Source organism: Eucyclogobius newberryi, unplaced genomic scaffold (genome assembly GCF_026437365.1).
Source record: "Eucyclogobius newberryi isolate DKJ021-1_F unplaced genomic scaffold, fEucNew1.0.hap1 SCAF_4, whole genome shotgun sequence".
NCBI lineage: Eukaryota > Metazoa > Chordata > Actinopteri > Gobiiformes > Gobiidae > Eucyclogobius > Eucyclogobius newberryi.
The window spans coordinates 21,911,983-21,938,531 of record NW_027316056.1 but is presented as its reverse complement, the minus strand read 5'-3'; the positions used below and the strand labels follow the sequence as shown (position 1 = coordinate 21,938,531).

General features: G+C 42.1%; 1 protein-coding gene across 2 annotated transcripts; it reads right to left on the bottom strand.

Moving 5' to 3' along the window:
• Positions 1-486: 486 nt before the first annotated feature.
• Positions 487-25,949, bottom strand: LOC140377290 (nucleosome-remodeling factor subunit BPTF-like). 2 transcript variants are annotated; one of them, XM_072462640.1, is made up of 35 exons: positions 25,134-25,949; positions 23,420-24,242; positions 21,840-21,888; positions 21,534-21,702; positions 20,946-21,194; positions 19,425-19,607; positions 18,979-19,142; positions 18,664-18,843; positions 18,398-18,579; positions 18,178-18,309; positions 17,651-17,780; positions 17,423-17,558; positions 16,972-17,235; positions 14,848-16,612; positions 14,184-14,308; positions 13,823-13,975; positions 13,576-13,726; positions 13,364-13,403; positions 13,054-13,279; positions 12,842-12,985; positions 11,590-11,720; positions 11,341-11,455; positions 11,025-11,233; positions 10,618-10,861; positions 10,303-10,547; positions 10,093-10,194; positions 9,784-9,945; positions 9,601-9,683; positions 7,194-7,419; positions 6,525-6,823; positions 6,131-6,304; positions 5,852-6,044; positions 4,537-4,621; positions 3,235-3,421; positions 487-2,047 (listed from the first exon to the last, which is right to left on the bottom strand). In XM_072462640.1, exons 1-35 carry the CDS (start codon positions 25,645-25,647, stop codon positions 2,011-2,013), a joined length of 8,271 nt encoding a protein of 2,756 aa, XP_072318741.1. In that variant the 5' UTR covers positions 25,648-25,949; the 3' UTR covers positions 487-2,010. The 2 variants fall into 2 exon arrangements, with proteins under 2 accessions (XP_072318741.1, XP_072318742.1); XM_072462641.1 differs by having other exon boundaries at positions 13,823-13,951; positions 25,134-25,933.
• Positions 25,950-26,549: the final 600 nt, after the last annotated feature.

Sequence of the window (26,549 nt, the reverse complement as noted above, 5' to 3'; positions counted from 1 at the left end):
TTTTCCTTTTTTTTTTCACCTTAATTGCCTGTCAGCCGAAGTGGTCAGTTCCCAGGCCTATCTGAGATCAGTGCTGGGGGGAACAGATGGAGGCGGACAGGAAGCTACGATCACAGCGGGGGGACATTCTTGTAGCCAAAGATGTGAAGACTGCGAGGTGGGAAGATTTCCAAGTGGTTTCCCGTGTGATAGGCCAAACCCCAAAGCCACAGGCAGAGGGGGAGTGGGACTGTGGGAGATGGTCTGTGCTGGAGTCAATTTGTGGTATGATTTGCAGGTCAAATGCAGACATGAGGTGGGGTGAAAGGTCATTTGGATTTAAACCAAAAAGGGCTTTTAAGGTCACCATTTTCACCCACAAATACATATAATGAACTCTACCACATATAAGACATGGGGTATTTTAGGGGCTTGGGGATGACACAAAGAACAATGATTTATGACATTCTTTGCAAAAACAAAAAAAACACATTAAAAAAACAGGGCCTCCAAAACATTTCTTTATTTTACATGGTGAATCTTCCCATCAAGTACAAAAGAGAATCTCTTCAGGACTGTCACATGAAACATTGTTTTTAAGGATTGTGTCGCTCAATTGAATCAAATAGGCCAAATTATATATTCAATAAATAAATAAAATCATAATCATTTTAAAAAGGTGTCAAACACAACTGGCTACTTATAAATAAAAAGCGTTGGGGGGTTTTCCTTTCAAAATATTTTATATGCAGCGAAGAAAGGGCAATTTCACCTATTTTGATTTAAAAGAAAAATAGTTGAATATTTTCATGGACTTAGCTGCTGGTTCTATGAGAAAAATAAATGTTTCTACGACTCTAAAAATCTGTATTTAACATATCTTATTAGTTGTAATATACAAGTTTTACAAAAAGGGGATGAGACACATGGGGTAACAAAAACAAAGACAGAAAGCTACATCATCTCTCAACTTAAACAAATTTAGTTTAGTTTTTAAGCATAACAGCCTTGACCACACCCTTCTACAAAACTTAAAATGACACGTTACAAAAAATGTTCCCAAATATGCCAAAAATGCAGCTATAAAATGTTCATACAAATCCAGTTGTACAAAGACTTTTTAGTTTCCCCCAGTCAACAGCACGCCACCCCAGACCGCAACAGAACTGGACAGATGCCAAGAGGTCCAATTACTTAAACGTGCACTGAGGGCCAGTTCTTCTGAGTCGAGCGAGCCAGACATGAGCAAACCTGTCATATTCAAGAGGTTTAGATAAAAGCAGGACCTCTCCATGACAAATAGAACCTTCTTGATCAACTAAATGGTTGTGTAGTTGTCTGCGTGAGATCTAAGCAGTAGGCTACAGTGATGGGACTTTACAAATTCTCACTAAAAGAAAGGAAATATTACAAACCCAGGGCACATTTTGAATTGAATGTGTTTTTCTTCACAACAGACAGACATCGGTGTTCACTGTTGTCGTTTTGTTGTGATTAACCATAACTGCAACCGCAAATTTGGAGACACAACAACCTGAAGCTGTAGCCGGCACAATTTGGCTCAAAACAATCCCTCGTGTCGGCCAATTCCAAGGAGATGTGCATTTGGTCTTGAATAAAAATCACATCCTCGTTCTGAAACCATGATGATGAAATAATCAATATTCACCAACGGTCACAAAGAGCAGGGTACTTTGAAAAATTGAATGAAGATGATGCGACGGCTGTAGGAAGAACAACTGTACGATGTAGAAAAAACTGTAAATTTCTGCCTGAGTAAAAACACGCTCAAAGTCTGCCGCTTCCATGTACGTGAATGGACAGAGGATTGGATTCTTCTTGACTTCAGATGCAAAGGAGTGCGGTCGAAAACTCTGCATGGGGCTGGCAGTCGGTCCAGTTGGTCAGAGCTGTAAATTTGACACCCATTCAGGCTCGGTTGTCAGCATTTCCAACGCCCCAACGAAATGAGACGTTTCAGTCACATTCAAAGCGTGGGGCTGGACTTTTAAGCCGTACATTTTGAGTTGACTAAGAGACTGCTGATGGTAGTTTGTTGTTATGAGACCTACAGAAAACAGGTAAAGAGAGAATGAGGGACGTTTTGGGTCATTTGTAATTTTCTTTTCTTTTTTTTTTTATTAAAAGCTTTACATTATGACAAAATATCCACTAGCGATACAAAAGAAAATTAAAACAAAACATTTGTTGGATGCCAGTGGGTCAGACATTTGAACAAAGACCGAGCAGCCATGTTGGTGAAATGTGTTCTAGATGTACCAACCGGCACTTTAACTGTAGCGCTATATTTACAAGAGGTTAATCTGAACTAGTCAACATTTGTCATTAGAGAGAAAATCTAGTGTAGCTTTCCTGATCTATCTTTACATATCTTACGAAAATAAAAAATAGTCCTTCACAAAAAATATAATATGCACATGAACTAATATAATACAGAGCCAATAAAAAGAAAACTAAAGCATGCTTAAAACCGCTAGGAAATGAGGTAAATGTTCTACCACAGCCTGTTGTGCCTATTAAAACAAATCAATTACGAGTAGTCAAAAGATGTCTTTTCCATGTAACAAACATAACATCATTCATTTTTTTTCAAAGTGTAAGAAAATACTTCTCTTGACTGATTTGTGTTACCAACATGGCTGCCATTACTGAATAGTAGCTTTTTTGCTTGTTTCGTTAATTACACTTTGATGACACCGGAACAGTGTCCAGATGACAACTGATTCGTTTTCTACAGTTTCTCTGATTAGTAAACAGATCACACCCGGAGCGTGGTATGACCTATGCACTTGTTCCTAAAGATTTTGGGGCTGTTTGAAAGAGGTAAAACAGCCACATCCAGGATACAAAATTAGTTTGTTTTAAGATTGACCCCAGGCACCCAGGAGTTTAGACATCACAATCTGCAAAAGAGGAAACAGAGAGAATGGATGGAGTCAATACATGCAGGTGAAGTGCTGGACCAGGAGGATGCAAGAGTACACACAAAGCAAACAAAAAAGTGGACATGCTACAACTACTCCAGCTCCTACAACACTGACACCGAGGAGGTATACAAGTAGTAGATGCAAGGGATGGGTTTACATTTGAATTCAAAGTAAAACTGGCAGTGACGGCATTCACATGAAGAGAGACCCTTTTCCATTTACAGATTGAAATACACTTTTAATGCAGCATGTTTTTCTGGATGAGCAGACAAGGAGCGACTACACATTGATTACTGTTGTGCCTTACCTGCTAGCTTTAAATCCTTTGAGCTTTTGGACAAAGAAGGTTTCCAAAATCTCAGCACACTGGTAAAAGGGCGAGTCGCTGGGGTTGTAATAGCGGCAGTTGTCAAATATTTTGGTCATGTCTGCTACAAACTCCGTCAGCTTGATGTACTCGTGCTTCTGCAACTTCACCTCCATCGCGGAAAGATCTGGAGGCACAGAGACAGTGATGGACAATGCACCCCCAAATACATCGCTATAATCCTTCAACATTGCAGAGGCCAATGCATCTAGCTCCCACATAAAACCTCTCCACATATCTAACTACATGCTTTAGTAATTGTAGTGCGTGTGGTTGACAGAGAAACAAAAATGTTTCATGAGTGCATAATTTATCGCTTTTTGTGCAACAGCAAAAAATCCATAAGTCCCGCCAGACTTAACCTCCTTCTGCTCGGCTCTCCAAATCATGACCAATGTCATTCCTGAGGACAGAGTAATGGTCTTTACATCCTTTTCTGATTAATCAACACAAATAACTGGAAGCACACCGGATGTCAGGGATTCCAATCGGTTTTTGCTTTTTTAGACAATGCAAATAACACTACTGAGAACCTTCTTAACTTGAGTTTGACAACTAAAACATCTAATGCCAATCTGAACCACATTATTCTTCTCAGATACTTAGATGGCAGATGTCATCACGAGAAAAGGGTTTATAGTGACACTACTTGTTAAGCAGCCGTCCAAAATAAGCTGTAATGTACTGCTGCTGGTGGGCTGCACTTAAAGCAAACATATCTGACTCAAAGCCCCCACCCAGCTGGCATGTGCTGTGCAAACCTCACGGTCAATATCAAAGACCTCCTTCTTCTCCCTCATCAGATTTCACCCAAAAAGCCTCCAAAACTACCCACGGGCCAAATACTCTTTTAATTTGTGAGAACCAAAAAGGTCTTTTTCTTGGGGTGGAGGGGCGAGTGGAGGACTAGAGTTTCCAGGCTCAGGCCAAAAGAAGTGGAGACGTCTCTTTCCACAGGATGCCCTGCAGAGGCCGCAGCGGCTTATTAGCAGCTTGTTTGTGTGGAAGTTCAAAACAGCTCCTGTTGATGCAAGTTGCATTTACATGGCCACTTTGATCCAAGTTGGAGGGCTTCTTTTATGTCAACTTCTAAAGTGATTTTTTTTACAGGTAGGGCAGAGAAGTGGGTCACCAGGAGGTTGAATACTACATACTGTCAATGCTTGCTTTATTAGGAGACTTAAATCGTTTGATTGCCTCAACTAGTGAAACCTTTACACTTGCTTCCTCATCGTCACTTACCCATTGGTTCTTTAATAACTCTGTAGTAGTCTGGGGCATCATTTGTGTCCACCGGCTCCAGAAACGGCCAGGCCATTTTATGAGCCTGTAGGCGGAAAGAAGCGAGAGACAGACGTCAGAAAACTGGGACCAAAAAAGAAAAACAAACAGGCCAGAGAAAATGACAGTGGAAGCAGGTGGGTCAACACAGATGTTCTCCTTGAATCCTCCAGCGTCAGTCGCTCTAAAAAAAAACCACATGAAGAAAACGGAGAGGTGAAGGGGAAAGAAATGGAAGCTAGAAGGGAAAAAATAAACAGTAGTAGGCAATTGTCCAAGTGCCTCTCTGGGGAGCCAAACTCATCAGATAAACAGCACACAGAGGACTTTGTTTGCCTGTTATACAATGTCATACTGGAAAGCAAAACACAAAAAAGTAAAACTCCTACTTGCTGTGTTTACATATGTAATTTTAACGGAAGGCTTATGCACGAAAACACCAACTAATGTTTCAAAAGAAAATTAAAAACAGGAACATAAATAATAATAATACGATGGGCAGAATATCTTTTGTGACATTGTACAGTAACAAGAAAGAACATTATTTCCAAAGATTCAGATGCACTTCTGTATAAAAGGTGTTTTCTCTTACTTATATCCAAACATAACCTGTGCATAAGAGCCAGATTAGACGTAAGGAAGATCCTCATTTCAATAGGAACAAAAACTGGGTGTTTACGGAGCCGTCTTTGCAGTTTGTTCGAGTTAAAGGTGCACTATGCCACGTTCCGACTAGCTCGGTCCCCCAGTCTTGGAGCTCTTTGGCTCGGTTAGGTTATTGGTGGCTATAGATCCATAGAACGGGCCTGGTCGGGCAGAGGGTGAGCATCTGATGTCACCGAAACATGACAAATATTTTCTTCGAATCAGAATTGTACCACAATAATAAGGCAAATCTCGGCAATTAAAAAAAAGACGTTCAGAAATTCCAAGTTTGTGGTGCTGAGACTCGAAGTAAACAAAAAAACTACTGCTACATGTATTTAACTTCTCGTTAAACGGCCCGGTATGTTTCACTTAAGACATGGATCTGCTCCAAAGTGAACCAAGGTACGAGGCTTATGTAACTTTTCTGGTGGAGGATCTGCTCGTCTCCTTGTAGATACTAGTGCTTTGGCTGGAACGTTCCACAGAATAGCATTTAAATCATCCATCTTGCATTTTATTTCAATTGCACCGTGAAGCAAATGTTCCAAGACAACAAACACAGGCATGACATTTGCTTACAGAGGTAAACCTTATACATGCGACCGTCGAACAAAGGAAATTCTTTTACCTGTAAGGAGCGAAGTATTCGTCTCAGGCCCTCGTAGTCCTTGTCCGTGAGGGGCGTAAACACGGTCATGGCGTCCTCCGTTGACTGACACTGTGGACAAACGTATTGGTCTATGTGGTTGGCCTCACTTTGCAGGATTCCCACGCAGCGACCGTGGTACCAGTTTTGACACCGATCGCAGCCGATGTAGAACCTGCGGCAGAGAGAAACGGGCGGTTCAGAAAGCGCCGGCTTGACCCGACCGAACGCGCGCGCGCGCCACAGAGCTCGGCCGCTTACTGGGACTCGTCGTAAGGTGTCTGGCAGATGCAGTAGAGCTCCTGTGTGCTGCTCTCCTGGCCGCGCTTGCACTCCACACAAATGTAGTCGTCCATTTTCTTTGCCTCCTTTTCCGTGATTCCCACACAGTCGCCATGGTACCAGTTTGTACACAAGTCGCAACCGATGTAGAACCTGAAGGGAGGACAAATACGTTTTGGTGGCAACTTGCACTGTAAAAGACGGAACAGATTTCCCCCCACTTTTATGTTCTAGTTTACAGTTAATTCCCTGTTGTGCGATACTTGAATCTCAGCCAAGATATTTACAAGAATGTTTTTGTGCATTTCGGATGGACTTCAAAAAGATCACTGGATTATGGTTATATTTCTCCTGACGCATTTTCTGGACATACTTGGTCTCGTCGTACGGAGTCTTGCAGACACAGTAGAGCTTGATTTCCTTCTTGTTTTCTTTGGCGCTTGTAGTCGAGATCATCTTCTTCTTCTTGGACTTGGCAGCGTCTCTGTCTTCGTCCCGTTTCCTCTTGTGTGCGGAACTGGTGGTGGCGAGGTGGTGCTGGGCCGTGGCGAGGTGGTGCTGGGCCAGGGCGTGTTGCTGGGCAGCGGCTGCAGCCCGAGCGGCCTGTTGCGCCGCAGCTTGGGCCTTCTCCTTCTCGCGCTGCATCCGTAACAAGTCCTTTTTCAGCTCCTCCTGAAATTGACAGTCCATCAATTTGGCCATTCATTCAAACTTTACAGCGCTTGCAGAGTAAAAGTTAGTTATCAATTTTGGCAACAGGACTTGATATATAATTTTTAATGCAACTATAACAGTGAGGTACATTGCAGTTATTAATGTTTTGTCCTTTTGCAATTTGTATATTTTTGTCAGAACTAATTCCAACACAGTATTACAATTGTATAAATAAATACATTTGCTCATTTAAAATATGAATACGTTTGACTAACTTTACTAACTTGCATCGTATAATAGCATAATTTTCATTAGTGCGATCTACAACAAAGCATATCACATGTTTTACCCATGATGCACCACTAACAACCCGGGTCCTCATGTTTACCTGGGCCTCCAGCTGCAGCTCCTTGTCGAGAAGTGCCCGCTTCTTCAGGATTTCCATCTTGAGGCTCTCTTTGTGCCGATACAAGAGTGTGGACAGTTTACTGGCATTGGCCATCCTCCTCTTCGCCTCCACCACCTCCTCTTTCTTCTTCTTCTTTGCCTCTTGTCTTTCATCTTTATCTATCCGGTCCAGGATGAACTTCATTACTTGGTTGCACACAATCATTCTGGAGAGAAAACAGTACATTTATAAAGTCATCCTCAAAAGATATAATAAAAATAGTATTTGTGTTTTCTTTCTTAAAATATACAAAAGGTTAAAACTTTTATAATGTTTCTGTTAACTGGTTTTGATTGTAGTTTGCAAATGTATTATTTTTTTGAATGCAAAAGTTAACTTTTAAATATTAAAAGGGCACCATGTAACTCTTCTGGTGAGGTCCATCCCTGCAGAGGTTATTGCTTTACATGGAAGGTTCCAATGTTTGGCATTAAACCTCGCTCTTGCATTAATTCTATTACATGTGTTTTTATTGCTAAACAAATACATGACATTCATACATTCTTATTGGGAGCAGGGTCACCTGACCACAGATCTAAATAGTAACCAGTCCATTGAGAATGAAGATACAGAAGTTTAAAAAAAGAAAGAAAATCTCTTTTGCTGCAGTAGATTATTCTCCACGAAGCAGGAAGTGTTAGTATGCTAGTTGTTAGCTTTACCATGACTGCAAAAATCACTGGGATGTTTCTAAGTGCTTTTCATTAATTTAAATGCTAGACATGCATTAGGAAAGTGTCAGGAACAGAATACATGTGGACCGCTGCAAAGAGTTATAAATTAACTAGATCTGTTTTTCATGTTTTAAAGACAGTAAAAGCACAGTTTATGTCTGAAAAGTGAGATACGGAGTCTGATTAGATTCAACACCAGTTGTGACATTGTGACTGCAAGCCACGTGCCTCGCAGATGTGAGACTTGTTTGAATGGCCAGTGTTTATTTGTAATGGGCGCTGCTTCAGCGGTCAGGGAGTGGGTGAGAACAGTGAGGATGGTTAGAGATAGGACGAGGCTGGGAGGCTCTTGTAAACATGAAAACGGTTATCCATACATTTCCAGCAAAAATGAACATGCTGCAGGGACTTTTGACGGTATAGTTTCCTGTAAAGTGAAGCAAATAGCCAGTGGTCTGACCTGAGAGCTATAAGATATTTTCCCATTTCATTTGGATTCAGGGTTCACTTGTGTTCGCTACAATTGAAAAAGCTAGCTCTCCCTCAGCCTCATCAGCCTGGTTTAGTGCGAGCAGAGAACGGCAAACACACACATCCATGACAGCTGAGGTCAGGAACAGGCCAGAGTCGCTGGGGCATGGCATGTGCGTGGCTCAATGTAAACAAGGCATACACAGCAACAAAGTGGAGGACGATGAGGGAAATTAAAGTGTAAACATTTAAAGTCCATATTCCAGCTGTGGCTTTTATGAACAGAGACGTTTTGAAAAGGGAAAATAGAAAAGAGGTCGACAGAAATGAGAGGAAAGTAGTGCGGTTGAGCAGTACAGTCACAGTGGTCTGGTTAGGTGTTTCAGGAGAGTGTGAATGGACAGTGTTGACACAATGTCTGTCTATATGGACACTTGTCTGTGAGAGGCAGCAGGAGGTCAGAGTGGGTCACAGGTTCAGTTCAAATGTGGTGTGGATCAAATTAAGTGATAAGATATTTGAAACATTAAACACATCCAACTATTTAAATAAAACCGTAGCAATTACAAGCAGGGAAGTACACAAAGCAACGTAAACCTAATCCTAAAAATTGTCCAGGGGAAAAATATCTGAACTATATAAACAGCCACACGACAAGATATATTAAAAATAAGTGTGTATAAGGTTGTGTTCTGTTAGAAATTCCGAGCGGACTGTGTGGTGACGTTTAGGTTGGCCTGAGATAGTTTGCTTTCACGCCTCATTCGCCAGTCACCAGAATGCAGGAGAAGCCGCTCTGAGACCACCAATTTTGGGTGGTTGAACTGGATAAAAAAAGCAGCAAAAAAGCTCACTGAGAAATAGATGTCACAGAATTAAGCAACTATGAAGTACTGGGCTCAAATGACAATGGAAAATGAAAAAAAACCTTTACAGTTCATTTTAAAATGTACTAATCACTGGGGTCTAAGTGGGACAAATACGCCAAATAATATATGCCAGAAATCATCTAGATCTCTCTAAATTTCATAAAAATATGTCCTTGTTGTGCTTATTAGGTCACACTACGGTCATGCAGTTGCTGGTAGAAGTCTCCTCATGCTGTGCTTCACATTGTAATGTTTGACCAGGTTCAAGAAGAGGCCTTACTGTACAAGCTGCTGCTGTTATATTATAGTTTATTGCTTCAAAACACAACTAACCTCTGATTCTCCTCTCGTTCAGTTGGCGTCATGGTTTTCTTTTGCTTCAGATGTTCAATAACAGCATTTTGCTTCATAACCACCTGAAACAAGTGATTATTGTACATGTTGACAATGAAAATCTACTTGCAGGTTAAATTAAATTGATGGTTATGGACGAATTAGTTTAGAACGAGCACACACCTGCTTCTGTATGATGTCGTTCTGATTGACAGCGTTGAGAGCCTGTTCTCGTTTGGCCTCTGCTGCTTGCCGTTTCTTCTGCTGCTGCTGCTCTCTCAGCTGTTGGATCCTCTGTAGCTGCTCCTGCACCGAGGCTGTCTGGATAGTCACCACATTCCCAACCTGAACACAACAGGAATGAGTTTCATTAATTGGGAATTTCAAGTTTTGCAGTTTGTGGACCAAATGGATACAAGAGCAAATATTTCGATGCGAGTGCTGAACAAGAAATTGTACATTTAGTGAAAATGTTTCATGTTGGTTCATTACCTGTCCTCCTTGAGCTGATGTGGTCCCAGTCTGTTGTATCTGGATTGGAAGCTGCAGTTTGAAAGCACCACCACCCTGTTGAGCCTGCAACTGGGCCAAAACCTACACAAAATCAAGACACATTACTAAGCAACACACCTGTCTTGTAAAACATTTAAATAACATTGATTAAACCATTTTATTTGAGTTACAGAGAGTGCTTTAGCCTACCTGTACCTGCTGCTGGAGCCCAGACACATTGATGAGCTGTGACGTTTGCTGAAGCTGTAACTGTGTGGTGCCTCCCTGGGCTTTGATCTGCAGTGGCGTGGGGGACTGGATAGGCATCTGTGGGGGTACCTGCCCCTGGGGCGTGGCGGCTGATGGGGTATTGGCTGTGGTGAGAGGAGATGCACCGGCCTGCACTGGGGCAGCAGCCTGGTGCGCCGGCTGGGCGGGGGTTTTAGAGGGGTTACCTGAAACACAGGTGCCTTTAGGAAAATGGTAACAAATTATTATCTGACATTTCTTGGCTTCTTGTCGTACCTGTGCTTGGTGTGGGTGTAACACCTGAAGCTATGGGAGTGAAGAGGAAGCGTTGCATCTGGCCATTGGGGAGCGTAGCCTGCATGAGTTGCTGACCTGGGCCTGGGATCACAGTCACCCCTGCAGGAATGACCTGGAGCTGCCCTGTAGTCTGACCCTGACCCTGAACCATCACCGTCAGAGGCTGCTGGGCTGCACCAACACTCGACTGTCGGTCCACACCGGTGCCAGGCTGCGGTGGCTTCTTGAGGAGACAATAATTGCAGTACATTTTTTATTCTAAAACATATTTTTACGATGCCAGTTGCTCCCAGATAAACATTCCTTTTTAAAATAATCAATATAATAAAAGGCCAACTTCTTTTAATTATAATACATGACGTTAACAACTTTCATTTTTTCCAAACCTGTGTGAGTTGCGCGAGTTGTGCCAGGCTAAGTTTGACTGGGCCTTGGGCTCGTGGTGTCCCGGGTGGTGTTTGTCCTGCAGTCTGTCCTGAGGTGGGACTGGCGGGCCCCTGTCCAGCCACTGTGGCTACAGCGCTCGCACCAGATACTGCAGTGGAAACAGCTTGACCTCGAATGATCTGAGTCACAACCTGATGTCCACCTTGACCTGGCAGAGGAAGATGACAAGTAAAAACATAAAAAATATGGTTTGTAAATCATACTGCTTCTAAAAATGGACATATGGCTACAAAACTCATTTATTATGATGTTTACCTTGCTGAACCATAAGGGGTGTTCTAATTATAGTCTTCCCCATGGCACCAGACTGTTGGATTGGGGTTCGAATCACTGTCATTCCTGGACGGATCTGACTTCCAGCCGCAAGAACCTAGAAAAATAGTTGTTTTTATAAAAAAATAATAATAATATAATACTTTTCTATCTATCTAATGCATTTTTTAAAATAAAATGTAGTAACAAAATTATATTATAAATATATAAGAAATATAGAGATTTGTGTACCTGCTGTTGGGTGCCTGGAGTACTTGGTCTAATGCTGAGAGTTGTGCCACGAGGTTGGAAAGCGCTGAAGGTCTGGGCACTGCCTGCTGTACTGGACGGTATGATGCCCAACACTTTCTGCTGAACCACTCCTAAAGACATTCATTAGTTTACACATCTTGTTGGTACTTGGAGCAGTCTAAACAAAAGACAACTCAGGCCTATATTATTTTCAAATTTAAAACTAACGTTTATTATACAATTAGAGATGTGAAGCAGTAGTTTATTTCTTATTTTATAGGGTGTAGTGAAGTCCTCTTATTTTTAATTGGCCAGCTTTTGATAACAGCGAAAGTAAATATTAGCTGGGCAGGTAAACAAAATCTTCAAAGATCAGTTGGTTTCTCCCACATGATTGAAGCAGGTCTAATAAAGTATGGATGAATTTATATACTTAATACAAACTTGACAAAGGGAGCAATTCATATGTTTCACCTTCAAGAGCTCAAGTGAAGGCAGAGTTTTGCTTCATCTCACGCTGTTGTATAGGTTTACCCACTTGGTTGCAGTCAAAAACCACAGTTAAGAATACATCAAGGGTTTCCCTCTGCAAACAGGCACGCTAGCCCGAGTCATAGGAGCTGAGGAGCCGCTGCTATGCTCACATTAGGTATATCAAACATTTGTTTCTATGGACTGGCTGTTTGCAGAGCTTGTAGTGGGCAGGGAGGTGCACTTTTCAGAAAGGGGAAAAGGGATCCCTCTATAGAGGACTACCTGTCTGGAAAGCAGACCTCAGAGTAAACTTGTTTTCTTACCCAACTTCCTCAAGCTCTTCCAAAATAAACAAAATGCCCAACAGTCATACTGGATAAATACACATGTCCGTTAAAAAGCTACACTTGCCATGAACTTAGTTTCTCCTTCAAAGTGGTATCAAAGGTGAGTTACTAAAATGTGGTTTCAGACCTATACTTTGTATTAAAACATATTCAACATTGGCTTTTGACACACCAATGCATTTGCTCTTATTTTAGTCCCTTTTGCTATAACCATCCACCCAAAATGACACATCTCTATTAAATAACCACGTCAACAGACAATGTGTCATGCAACGTGACGTGCACCACAATAAAGATGACAGACCCAGTAGTCCAAACAAAGTTAAATTAAAGCTACAAAGGAAATGACAAGTACTGACCATTAGTAAAGTGCTTGACCATTTCAAATACTTGAGAGACAAATAACAATGAATCCTATAATATAGTATTACCTCCTTGCGAACCTGGAACATTTACAGTGACAATCTTGCTGTTGGCAGGAAGTGGCAACTTGGTGGACACAACCTTGGCGCCACTTGGTGTTCCTGTTATTTGGAATGTTTGCCCACCAGAAACTGTCACAGTGGCGTCAGTTCCTAACAAAAAACAAAACATGAAAATATGATATTTTATATATAGTATATAAAATGTTTTAGTGGTGTACCTTGTGTAGTTTGACCTTGCTTGACCCAGGTGGCAAATGACTGCTGGAAGTTCTTGCCTTGCTGGAATGTGACATTGCCAGTCATCTTTGTGGACAGCACCACTTTGGCATTGGGCGTCCCTTGTCCTGACACCGTTCCAACTATTACTTTAGGTGTTGTGACAACAGTGGTGGGTGTCCCAGTTGGAGTAACTGTGACTGTGCCAGGCTTCTGCTCTAGACGTTTCTGTATTGTAAGGAGTTATTTTCGATCAGACAAACAACGCAAGGTAACACAAACAAATGTCTCTGATATGAAAAAAACACTCACCTTTGCCTGCTCTGCGGCTTGAGCTTTCTCCTTCTCAACTCTGCACGCAAACACAAAGTGTTGATTTACTTTTTGCCGGTATAAATACTTCAAATAATGAAAAGTTGCACTTTGCACAGCTCTATGTAATAGCATGGGTGTATGTGAGATTATCTTTCGACCAATTAGTTTAGTCCTTTACAAAACACAGACGTGTACGGTAAGCATTTAACCTTTCAGAGAAGGCTCTGATCTCCCACAGGTCGAGCTCCTCCTCAGCCACCCAGGTCTCGAGCACCACGGGGCCGGTCTGCTTGGCTGGCTCAGGTTTCTTGGGCCGCAGGGCACTGGAGCGCAGCCCCTTCCTCTGAGGTGTGTGGGTTTCTAGATATATTTTAAGTCAATAAATATTCTAAGAATGCAAGTGTTTTTACTACAGTCTAAACCGTCTGAAATGGTTACACGCTGTACAAGTCTCACCTTTCGGCGTGTCAGGTACTCCGAGGGGACAGATGATTTTGCGGATGCAGTACTCTGAACGAATGCCATAAGGTCCCACATCCCGCCTCTTGATGATCTCCGTTGTGGTGATTTCGGTGTCAGATTGCTCTGTGGCAATGAGTGGGGAAAGGGCTGGGTTGGTATGAGGTGATGAGGAGGAAAGCCCGAAAGATCGAGGAATACCACTCCAACAGATAAGCACTCAAAAGTATACAGCTTTTACTTAAAACTATGACCAAGTAAAGGGCTCTTGCTAAAGGTACAAAAGGGATTAATAATGATTGTAGTGCTGCAAAAACTACAATACTTTAACACACTGTGTATGGTCAGTGAAATTTACCTGTGCGTGTTGTGCCCACTGCTGCAGACGGCTTGACTGCCATGTCATCCCACCTCAGAGAGGCCCAGAGGAGCCTCAGCATCAAGCTCACACCAGCCATCGACTTTACTGTCTGCAGGCGATACCTGAATACATAAAGACAGACACAAAAGTTTGTATATTAGGTATAAGACAAATGTGAACATTACATAAATGCAACCTTTATTGATGATGACTATTGAAGAAATAAACCTTGCGCTACAAGTTATTGTGATGGAAAATAACTGAAAAGTTTAGGTCACAGTCTTCCACCGACACCTCCAGGCTGAGGCATTCTGTATGCAGAAATTATCTTCCCATGGAGGAACCACAGACAGGAAAATATCCCTGGGCGGCATTTCTTGAACATCTTGACACTTTCTAAACCACTGGATGAATCATGTCTGCTTTGGTCTAAGCCTGGTCCTCGTGTGACCAGGACCAATGAAATAACACTCTTTGGAGCCAAAACCAAAACAGATTGAGTGAGGAAATAACTAAGAACTACAACAGCACATGTGCGAAGATGAGGAAGCTGTAAAAGGTCAAGGATCAAAATTTGGCAAAAATAGGGTATGACAAGTATATAATTGACATACGCACGCAACATAATGCGTACAGTTTGGTGGAAAAGTTGAAGCCTTACCTCCACGTGATGCCAAATGTAGGCCTGGGTGAAGGGTATGGCCAAATGTCTGGTGCTGGTTTGGCATTATAACTGAATAGTTGCACCTCACGAAATCCTCCCCGTCTTGCAAGCACTTTCAGGTCATCAAATGGTAGCACAAAAATACTCTTGCGGATACTCTTGGTGACAAACTTGCGATAGGAGGGCAGGGCAGTATCAGAGCGTGTCTTTTTGGTGCGGGAGAATTTGAGAAGACGGACCCGACCTTTTGTGGATGACCAATCTTCTTGGCTCATGGTCACAGACAACTCCGAGGTTTTACCGCTAGAATCCGTTTTTGATGTAGACAGAGAAGCAGACACTGATGTATGTTCCTCTTTAGTGACAACCTCGGCCAGTTCATCAGCCCCGGGTGTTTTGGTTACGGTTGTCTTGGTCGTAAGGGTTGACACGGTGCTGCTGTTTGTTGAAGTGACCTGGTTCACGTTAGAGCCGGTGAGAGAGGTAGAAGAGACTACTGTCGTCATAGTAGTGGATGTTGTAGTTACCCGTGTGAGCAAAGTCTTTAGTGGTTCTGCCGTCTCACTGTTGCTGTTGTCCTCTGCGAAGTCATCACTAAGACTGGACTCTTCAGCTGAAGGTATGGGAGAGGGGGGCATTCGAATGATTTTGACTGCTGTGCTGCTGTTTTCAATAGTGCTCTGATTAGCGCCAAGTGCATCCGTGTTGCTTTCCAGTCTGGTGATTTTGACGGGAGGGCTATAGTCTGGGGCAAAAAAATTATTTTCTACCTCAGTCTTAGACTTCTCATCTATAGGAACTAAATCTCCATTCAACACATGGTTGGACTGAATGTTGTCTTTTAATAAACCAACAAGCTTATTTTCTTCATCATAATTGTCTATGCTGTTAACTTTAGGTTGTGGGCTGTACATGCCATTATTTGGACATATTTGAGAGTTACTTTCCCCTCCTAAAACATCGTTACCATTAAACTGAGGCAGTGGAGAAGCAGGATCAAGAGAGCAAATGTCTTTAGTGCTGTCCTTTTGTAAAGGTCTCTCTGAGCCTTTACCATTTGGCTCCAAGCCAAATTGTTGTAAAGGTTTTGGGGCAGATGATTTTTCTATGCACTTTTGAGCAAGAACCCGTAAACTACTAACAGAGTCACGTTTTACACCATCAGATGTAGCATTAACGTTACATTCTTGTACTTCAAGTGTCCTAGCTTCTTGCGTTGAAATTATTGAATTAGTTTGTTTTGACACTGAAGTCTTTTCTACAAAGTCTGACTTTTGACTTTGTGATGCATCTATGCTGCGCCCATCTGCAGGTGTGGAGTCCAAAACAGGAGAAGAAACTGAATCAACTGGGCCGACGGACTCAGCCGCTTGTTTATCAACTTGAACGTTTATGTTTTCTAGTGTGTCTTTTCCATCCTCAAGAGTTTTTCCTGGGACAAGAGTCTGTGCTATAGCGTTGGGCTTGAGAGGAGAGCGTGGTCGGACTGGAGTGCTCACAGGAGCTGCTGGGACTGATGACAGTGATGTGGCAGTTTGGGGTTTGGATCCAGACTCCTGTGGTCTTTGTTGCTCTTCAATACTGTGCTGTTTCACTCGACGCTCCAGCAGAGAGTCCAATTTAGACGTCTTTACTTTCTTCTTGTAGGCGACCCGCGTCAGAAACCCCTTGCTGACGTCCACTACGTCATAATTGAAAGGTTTTTCAGACGAATCCATGAGCTCCTCCTTCACAGAGTCCTGGACTTCCAGATCACTGGAGCCTATAAAGGGAAATTACCAAAAAAAAAACACAGTAAGTTATACACAACATTAAAACATGTTTAGGACTGTCAATTGAATTTGATCAGATTATCTCTAATTACTTTAAGATTTACTTTTATAAAATTACAGTATCATTGTACACAAATCCAAGAGCATTAGCGGTTGAGACAAGACTGCACTATATATTGCTAAACTAAGTCATTTATTGCATGCATGTCAAAATTAGTTTGTTAAGGTACAATGAAGTAGAGAAGATATTAATATAGTAATAAGAAGTACCATAACAACCATTTATTTGATTGGATTCACAATTGTAAATAATCGCCTTGTCTGAAGTAGAAACCATTGACGCCCATACCTTGCAATTCATTCAAAACGGAACATGGGGGCTCCACCTCCATTTTTATTGAAGATTTGCCTGAAAAAATCTTCTTAGACATTTCTGCTTCATTTTTGACTTCTTGTAAACGGTCTTCAACTTTTTCTTTTGACTCCGAGCCTTCAGGAGAGATTGGATCAACCAACTCAGACGTGGGCGAGGCCTTTTCCTGATCTTCAGCCATCGTTATGCTTAGTCGACAACTCAAATCAAGTAATGCGCACTTTTTCCCCATTTTGGCATCTTTAGAAAAAAGATTAAAAAGTTAATTTCTAATGACAGACAATTATTTACAGTCTTTAAATGTTTCTAGGAAAATGTTTAAACAAAAAGTCAAATAGCAGTAGCCTATACTTAAATATCTTATCATTATGATCATTTTTTCAGAGCACAACATCAAACTCATTTTGTGGTATTATGTATGAATGACCTTCCAGCTCCTTTCTGTAGTTAGGGTTTGTGTTTCCAGGAAGACAGGGAACCAAACGATGCACATACGTCCGACTTATCCAACTCCATCCTCCATAACCGGTAACACGGTACTCCTCTCCCTTCTGTTTCCACACCTTCACATTAAAGAGGGTATAAATTATATTTTTGTCTATACTACATAATATAATACTATACATTAACGGTAATTTTTTCAACATGAAAATACCTGATGTTTGATTGGGAAAGTGTACTTGACCCAAGTGGCCTGTAGCAGTGTTTCTTCATCTTCAAGTTTCTTCTCCCTTTTCTTTACTTTTTCTTTCTCCTCTCGTTCCATGGATGTCATGCGATTTAACCTGAAAATGGGTGGCACTTTATGTAAATTGCAACATTCAAAGGAAATAATCACAGGGAATATCAACATACATGTGAAATCATACAAATAAATACTAATACACTTAAATGTATGTTGAAATCCAGGGTTGGCTGCTCACTTGAGTGCTCAGGGTTTATTTACACACATAAAGTAAAGAAAATCTGAACAATCTGGTCTTTAAGGTCCTGTTGCAGCAGGAAAGGTGGGTGGTAAAGGACTTGAAGTCTAAATATTATTGCTCACAGCTAGGGTGGGCTTTTTGATCTGATCCGTTTATAATCACTAGTATGTTGTTGCTTAGCAAACCACAGATGTGTAAATCTATTAAAATAAAATTAAAAACTGAAAGTTTAATTGAAAGTGTATGTTAAATGTACCTGGTGTGGCCCAATGAGTCCTTCCAGATCGGTAGTAAAGCCACAGGTTTAATGGCACACTCCAGAATCGCCAAAGCCAACGCAAACTCTCGAGCCTTGCTGCACATCTGAACGGCTTTGATCCAATTGGTCCTGGTAAAATATAGACAAAGTAGAATTTAGCATTTATTTGCTGTCGATTTTGTTTATATTTAACTTTTTGCTGTACACTGCACTGTACCTATGTGAGGCCCAGTTGGGGTGCATGAACGGCGACGGAACATTGTTTTCCAGTTGAATAATTGTGAGTCTTAAAGTGGAAGTGGTCAGGCTCTTAAAGCCATGAATGGACCCGTTCCATTTGAATTCCCCTGCGGGAGTCATGCAAAACTTGTGGGACAGATGCCGCCTCTTATCATGGTCCTGAGGAAAACAAATTTAAGACATTAACACTACTTTATCAACTATTACACTATTTTATCAAAAGATGGAATGGACTTATAGTACCTCTCTGTGCTGGTGCTTGTTTAAAGAAAGTGCATTCGCACTGTACTGATTATGGTAGACCCGATATTTGCCCTCTTGACCAAGTTTGAAGAATTGGCTGAGGGTCCCCTTCATCACCACTTCTTTGCTACTCCGTGTGCTAATCCTGGTGATGTCTCCTTGAGCATTCACAACAAGTACCTGTAAATTATATTATAAAAACATGCCATTTTGATATTAAAACAAAAATAATAAACTACCTTTCATATTTTAAGCTATAGAATTTTAACATAATTATTAAAGAGTGATTTTTGTGGCTATAGAGAGAGGGATCACCTCTTTGCCCTCCTTGAAGCCCTTGTTAGCTTCATGAACAGCAGCAGCTACCTGTTGACTTTTTAGTTGACTCAGTTTGCTGTCTGGATTCCTCAGCCGGGTCACCATGCGAGTAGCTGAAGACTTCTTACTTCCTGAAGGTGTGCCATCTCCTTTACTTTCCCCTTAAACAATAACAATAGTAATTTAGACATTTTCCTTTAGACAGGATTAAGATGTTTAAAGAATGAGGTTTTCCTTGTACATGTATTATGTGCCAAAGGCCACACATATTAGATTTGCATGTAAAGAATTAATCTGAATGATTATTATTGAAGAATTATTGTGCTTTTCAGGGTGGACTTTGTTTGGTCTCCCTTCCAATGCCAATTTGAATCAAAATAAATACTACAAATCAAGTGGGCAAATATAAAACTTGGAGGGCTATGTTTGGCCCTTGTCCCCACCTGCTTCATCATAGCTGGCCAAAGATGACTGAGAGGACTTGTCCGCTAGATCTGGAGGTTCTGGGACCCTTGCTGGTAGTTCAACGCTGCTGTTGCTGTTGTCCTCTCCTGGGTGTGAGGGCTGGGTGAAGCTGAGGATGCCCTCTTCAGTTGCAGGAGTGGACAGGTGAGGCAATGGGGTTTCTGGTGAAAAAAAACAGCGTAATTTGTTTATTGTAATTGCGTAAAGATGCAGGATCCAGAAATTTACTGGCAAAAAACACTTTTACAGTATTATCAAGCTGTGTTATAGCGCCTTCTGCTGATGAGCCTTGGGAGATGCATCGGTTTTGATGAGAGGTAAACAACACTTGAAGTTTCTTACACAAACTTTAATAATAAGTGATTTAAAGGAAAATTCACTCCTAATGGAATGGAGCATATGCTTGGAAAAATAACAACTAGGAATAAGTGTGACAGGTAATGTAATGAGGGCTGTCACATTTTAATGTGTCAGTGCATGCAAAAATGCAAAGAAATTGATATATTCATCATGAATAAACAAAATTAAACACACAGTGTGTTTTGACCAAACAAGCTCCGGTAAGTTAGACTGAGAGGCTTCCCCGACAGGAGCAGCGCTGCCATCACGAGGTTAACGTTGCACTTAAAACCATCTTCTCACGTGGCTGAACGCAAATCATCCAGGGGCTGAGGTTTATGATCGTGGAGCAGCTGAGCCGTATGGCTCTGCTCCACGCTGCAAAACAAATCAACGATGGCGCAGAGACGTCCAGCTGAAAGCCGTGCACACCATGATGGAAATAATGGTTGCATGCGAGTGCTTAAACAAGTAAAATAGCCCAAATATTTCACCACCAAACTACCACAGAACACTGGAAGATGCCCGATCAACCCTAGAAGCTTTCTTCAGACATCAAGAACCAACAACGCCTTTTATCCCACGAAACCTCTTGTTTAGTAACATACATTTACCGGGAACATGTGACCACAGAGAGCTTATCAAATACAATGTCTAGACTTCAAATGTAGCCAGTAGTAGGGCTTTGAACAAATTTGAATATTTAATTTTACGCATTAAAATCTGATTTTTTAAAATGTATTTTTTAATTGCCAGAACTATGCAATTCAATCCTGAAAATCTATCTAGAATTGCTTTGAAACTCGCATTCTATACTTTTATGGAGCTCAGCAATCCCAACCCGACTGAATTTTCCCAAAAATGTTGTGAAATATGGCAAATAATGGGCATGATCCAACTATTTTCAGTCCAAAAATGTGAAACCTAAAATAAGGCTAAATAAGGTTATACGGTTTATACATTTTAGAAATATATTATTAATTCTTTCACGTGTCCAATGCTTCACACGTTGCTGATCAGCCCCCAACAAGCTTTCAATCTATTTATATAAATATGTTTTCCCCCCAAAAAAAATCTATGGTAAAAAGAAAAGGTGGACGGGACTGTTGAGCTTAACAGTCTGGCAAAGCTAACAAAAGCAAAAACTGACCAAAACCCACCTTCAGTTTTCAAGCTGTTAATATTCTCAGACTCAGGCTTGGTTTGGTCTCTGCTCATCATCTCCTCCAAGCTCTGTCGCTTCAGGTCTCCCTCAGGTTGACCGTCTTCAGTCTCTGGGTCGTCCCTCTCCACGTCCACGTCCTTCTTCTCCTGCTCCAGCTGTGTTCTCAAAGCCTCATCAGCCAATCGCCTCTTTACCTCCTCCATCTCCTCCTCTTTCTTTAGCCGCAGCTTTTCTAGAATCTCCTCTGATATAGAGACAACATAAGATACAGGTTAAGAGCAGTTTGTTGAAACGCCAACCCAATGTGCCGACAATTATCAAACAGTGCGATGTAGATCTCTTTAAAAAGTCATTGGTACTAATTGTTTTGTTGGATTGGACAGATTTTGCTTGGGCGCATTTTACTTGTAAAAAGATCAAACTAAAAAACTGAGATTTGATTGAAGTCCAGAGATAAAAATAAATAATTGGCACATTGAAGAAAGTTTCAAATGTTGAACAAATGGTTGGCCACTGTACGGAAGATACAGGTAACAGGCAGGATTGATTCCCACATGTACACAGGCACAGAGGCTCCCCTTACCGTTGGCGGCAGTGAGGTAACATTTGTTGCTGCCTCGGGCCTTGTTGGTCAAGTCTTCTGTGATGTCCATGTGTGCGTGAACCTCATCCCGGATCTCCTCAATTGCAGCGTAAAGGTCCGCCTCCCAGTAATCCTTATCGAGGCTGTCGATGAGTTCAGCCAGCTGGACCTGGGACGAATGCAAACTTGAGTGAGTTCAATCAAGAATCACGAAAATAATATTGCTGTTGTGCAGTAAACAAGACGGATAATGAGTAGAACATTGTCTTTGGAGTAACAGATGCACCAGAGCTGGCTTGTCCTTACCTTGGTGCTGTAGTACCAGATGGTTTTGTCTTGCTCGCTGTCCTCCTCTCTGGAAATAAAACATAATGTTACATGCGAATCGCACAACACTGGCTGCTGAACACTTGAATAACTGGCTAATGTGACATTGTTAAGTAAAACTGTTTTGTAAATACTCTTGTATTCTGTTGTATCCACTGATACTGTTCTTGCACTGCTGCCACTTGACCAACTGACCTACCTAAATAAAAAAATATTTTCATTCAGAAAACAATACTATGCCAACAGGGTGGCATAGTCTAGTGAAACTTCAAAGACCTATAGTACTTTTTCTACTATAGGTCTTTGAAGTTTCACTAGACAATATAATAAGTTTCACTAGACAATATAATAATCCAGTGGTTCTCAAATGTTTCCAAGTAGCACCACATCTAAACGAGGTCTAAAACAAGTCTAAACTATTGCTAAAAGAAAGGTCAAAAAAGGACTAGAGAATTGCTTTACAAGTTTTAAACCAGGCCAAACTCAAAAGAAGAGAAAGTGGATTAAATTGACTTTATCTTAAGCAAATATTTGAAGTGCAGAGGAATCCTTGTACTACCTGAAGGAGCAGTTTGAGAATCACTGTAATAATACTGTAATAATAATAATAATAATAATAATGTATTTTGCATCAAGAAAATGCAACACGCAGGTTTTCACTGTGCAGGAGAGCTGTCCCCTTAGTGTTCAACGCCCAGAAGACAGTGGAGATGATCGTGGACTTCAGGAAAGTCACAGCCCCCCAGCCCCCACTCACTATCACAGACTCCCCCATCACCACCGTGGACTCCCTCCACTTTCTCAGCACCACCATCACCCAGGACCTCAAGTGGGAGCCCACCACCAGCTCCCTCATCAAGAAGGCCCAGCAGAGGATGTACTTTCTGCAGCAGCTGAGGAAATTCAAGCTGCCAGTGCAGATGATTGTGCAGTTCTACACAGCCATCATTGAGTCCATTATCACCTTCTCCATCACCGTGTGGTACGCTGGAGCCACAGCCAGGGACAAACAGAGACTACAGCGTATTGTGTGCTCTGCTGAGAAGGTGATCGGCTGCAGACTTCCATCTCTGCAGGACCTGTACGTCTCAAAGACTCTGGAACAAGCAGGTCGGATCACAGCCCAGCCTTCTCACCCTGGTAATGGACTATTTGAGCCACTCCCCTCAGGCAGGAGCCTACGGTCCATACGGACCAGAACCTCCACAAGAACAGTTTTTTTCCCCTCTGCCATTGGACTCATGAACACTTCAAAACACCTTCCACTTTAACAACAATGTAATCAATCAATCACTGCACTGTTCACTTTCTGCATTACATATGTATATTTTCCTGTACATTTTTTATCTTCTATATTTTTTTTTATCTTATAGTAAATTTTAATAGTTTTTCTTCAATGCTTGCCCTATTTGATTCTATATATATTGTTTTTATTAATTATTGTTCATCGTTGTATGTTGCACCGAATCACCAAAGCAAGTTCCTCTGTTTGTGAATTTTGTTCATTGACAATGGCCATAGACCTTTTCTGATTCTAAACCTTTACCGATTGAACTTACACAACAACTCGACGATCCAAGAACCAGTATTTGCGGCGATGACGATCAAAACCAATTGGGAGTTGTCGGATGAAGGGTTTGGTCTTCTGCACCTCAGGGATGCAGTCTGCCACACCAGAGACTTTATGTGCCACACAGACTTCGCACTGCCACTCGTCCTCTGGCACTTCCTGCAGTGGGGGCTTCACACACTCCAGGTGGTACACAGCCGAACATGTCTCGCAGCAAAGCAAGTCGCCCAGACGATGGCACACTCTGCAATGATCATCGTATGCTACAACGCCTTCAGACATCAGCTCCTCACGAGCAATGTTGGTTGCCAAAAACTGGTCCACTAAAAACTGAAGAACTGTAATTTTACTTTCCATTGGTTCGTACGGATACTCCTCATTGTCTAGGAAAGGAAGAACGTGCCTGTACTCTGGGTCACTGTCACAGTAGGAGCGCACAACCTCTGGCCACGTCATTCCATCCACAAAATACAAAGTGGAATGGACAGAGTCCTTTACGTCGGCTGGACCAAATGTGGTGTTGGAAGTGTCCTCCTCTCGAAGAATGGCTTTGAGCAGTGAGATGTGGGTCTCTGCCAGCAGCGTGCACTGCTCCTGGCTGGACAGTGCTGCACAGAAGTCCTCCAGGCGGAACGGAGAGATTCGCAGCACAGAGCCAAAGTTACGCAAAACCTCATAAACACCAATGATATCGAGCAGGTGTAACGGAGGGACCAGGAGGTCTTCAGATGACTTGGGAAGATCCAAGAGAGGGACATCCTTTTCTTCAAATACTGGAGATCTTGGTTGCACAGGCCTGCTTCTTCTGCGACCTGCAAAAATGAATAGCAAGACATTTATATCAGGATGATTCCAACAAACCAAAGAGCCTAACTGCTGTGCAAGCAGAAGCCGATTACTGTTTTCCCTTCATACTACTAAAAACAGGTTTATTATGGTTGATCAGTTAGGAGAAAACAAGGATACAACTTTAAGAATGATGCATTCAAAACACCTTATGAAACTTGTTTTTACCAATTACATTTAACCAAAAGTAAAATATATTTTTGTTATAGTAGACTAATAAAGTTATTATTTGAAACAATAAGTAAAAACGTTATTGAATTGTGACTTTCCCAAATAAGATTGAAAAAAACTCTATAATGCGTCTCACTGTATCTGAAATAAGCGTGTGGAGGGAAAGCTAAAAAACCAAAAGTGGCCTAATATCAAAAAGTGTATAAGGTTGGTGGTGTCTGTAATACATGTAACTTAAGTAATAACATAAAGTCGTTACGTAGTCCAATGTGCACAGAAGCAGTGACAGCTCACTCAGCATCCCTGTCACAGCGCAACAGCATTTACTGCTGAACCAAAACAAAACTGTGAATGAATGAAAGTGCAGCAAAGTGGCAAATATGCTCCATGGATTCTTTTCTTCACTTGTAAACACTAAATTAGCAAAGATTCACACAGGCGTACATAAAAAGTCCCCAAAACATAATGGATGCATATATAATAACAAAAGATGCTGATTTAGAACAAGTCAACACACGAGCCTGGGCTGAAGCGTGGAGCCTCAGTAAACGCGAGCTCACAGTAAACAAAGGCCTATTTCTGAGTGCAAGCTCCATTTTGAACAATGCGGCTTGCTTTCATTTCAGGCTAGAAAAGAAAGGCACACGTACAGTTCCTCAGCCCTATGTGTCGCTAAACAAACGTACCCGGGGTGTCTCCGAGGGTGCTGAGGCTCCTGAAGCTGCTCTCGGTGCAGTAGCTCGCATCATCCTCATCTGGAAGCTCCTCCAAAAAGTCAGAGTCGTTTCCCAAGGCCTCCTCTTCCTCCAGATCAGAGGACGGGTTGTCGTTCAAGAGCTCGTCTTCGTCAGATCTGTAGCTGAACACATCTTCCTCATCTTCGCTGTTATCGTCGTAGACCACCTTGGTGTGAGGCCGCCTCACGCTTCCTCTGGTGCTGCGGCTGCCTCTCGACCCTCTGCCTCTGCTCCTGCCGCCTCTGCTCCGCGGCGTCGCGCTCAACGATCCAACTTTCCTGCGGCCGCGGGACGAATTAAAGTTGTCTCGACCAGACGCGTCTGTGTCCGGCTCGGCCAAGCCTCCGCCTGTAGATACTCGTGCTCGGCCGCGGGCCCGTCCTCTCGCCCGTCCCCGTGTTCTCGTGCCCCTGGTCCGGCTGCTCCTGGAGCCGCGGACTGGCCCGGGTGAAGCCTCCCGCATCTCGGCTTCTGCTTTGGGCGGCCTAGCTCTCCGCTCCCTCACTGCAGGAGAGAGCCTGCTCTGTTCCGTCTCAATGTTGGTGCTGTTGAGGGCCACACACCAGAGTAAAATGAGGATCAAACAGGCGAGAGGTCTGGCAAAGGTGGGGAGCTGTTCCCCGCCGAGCCCTGGGCTCAGTGTCCGGCTGCAGAGCTCACACTGGACGCCCGGTGTCCCGCTCTGGGGCTCCAGCAGACGCCATTTTTCTCCAAGGCTCTCCCTCCGTACAAAACAGAGCAGGCCCCAGACCTGCGTGAAGTCAGCGTGTGTTAGGAAGATCTGCACCGGAAACCACGCACGCACCTTTCAGAGCAAAGCAGCTAATGCCATTAGAAACTTACATCTGTTAACAAAACAACAATAACTTTGCAATAACTTTAATGTCGAGGATCCTGAGCATATGCCTCTACTTCATACAAGAAGTCAGAGGGCGTAGAGTAATCATTTATTTATCAGTAACGATCAAGGGTTATTTGTTTATCGTATATTTAAAAGAGGTGGGTAGAGTCAAAATGTGTACGCAAGCACTTCAGATATAATATTACTTAAGTAAAAGTACAAAGGCATTAGAGTAAAATTGTATTTATCTTTTATTCAAGTAGGCTAACTGTAACTGGGGTTCCATCTGATTTGTCATTTGAGGTTCATGTAATTGGAAGGACAAAACAATAATTAATACTTAAACTGTGTTATATTAGACACAAAAATGTGAAAAAAAATTAAGTCGTATCAGAAGGAGCGGTGCAAGAAATACAAATTGTCACATGTAGATTTACTCACAGTGGAAAGGGGAACCAAATTTTGACTCAAGTAAGAATAATGTAATATCAAGTAAGAATACTAAAAGTATAGTGTCAGTCACT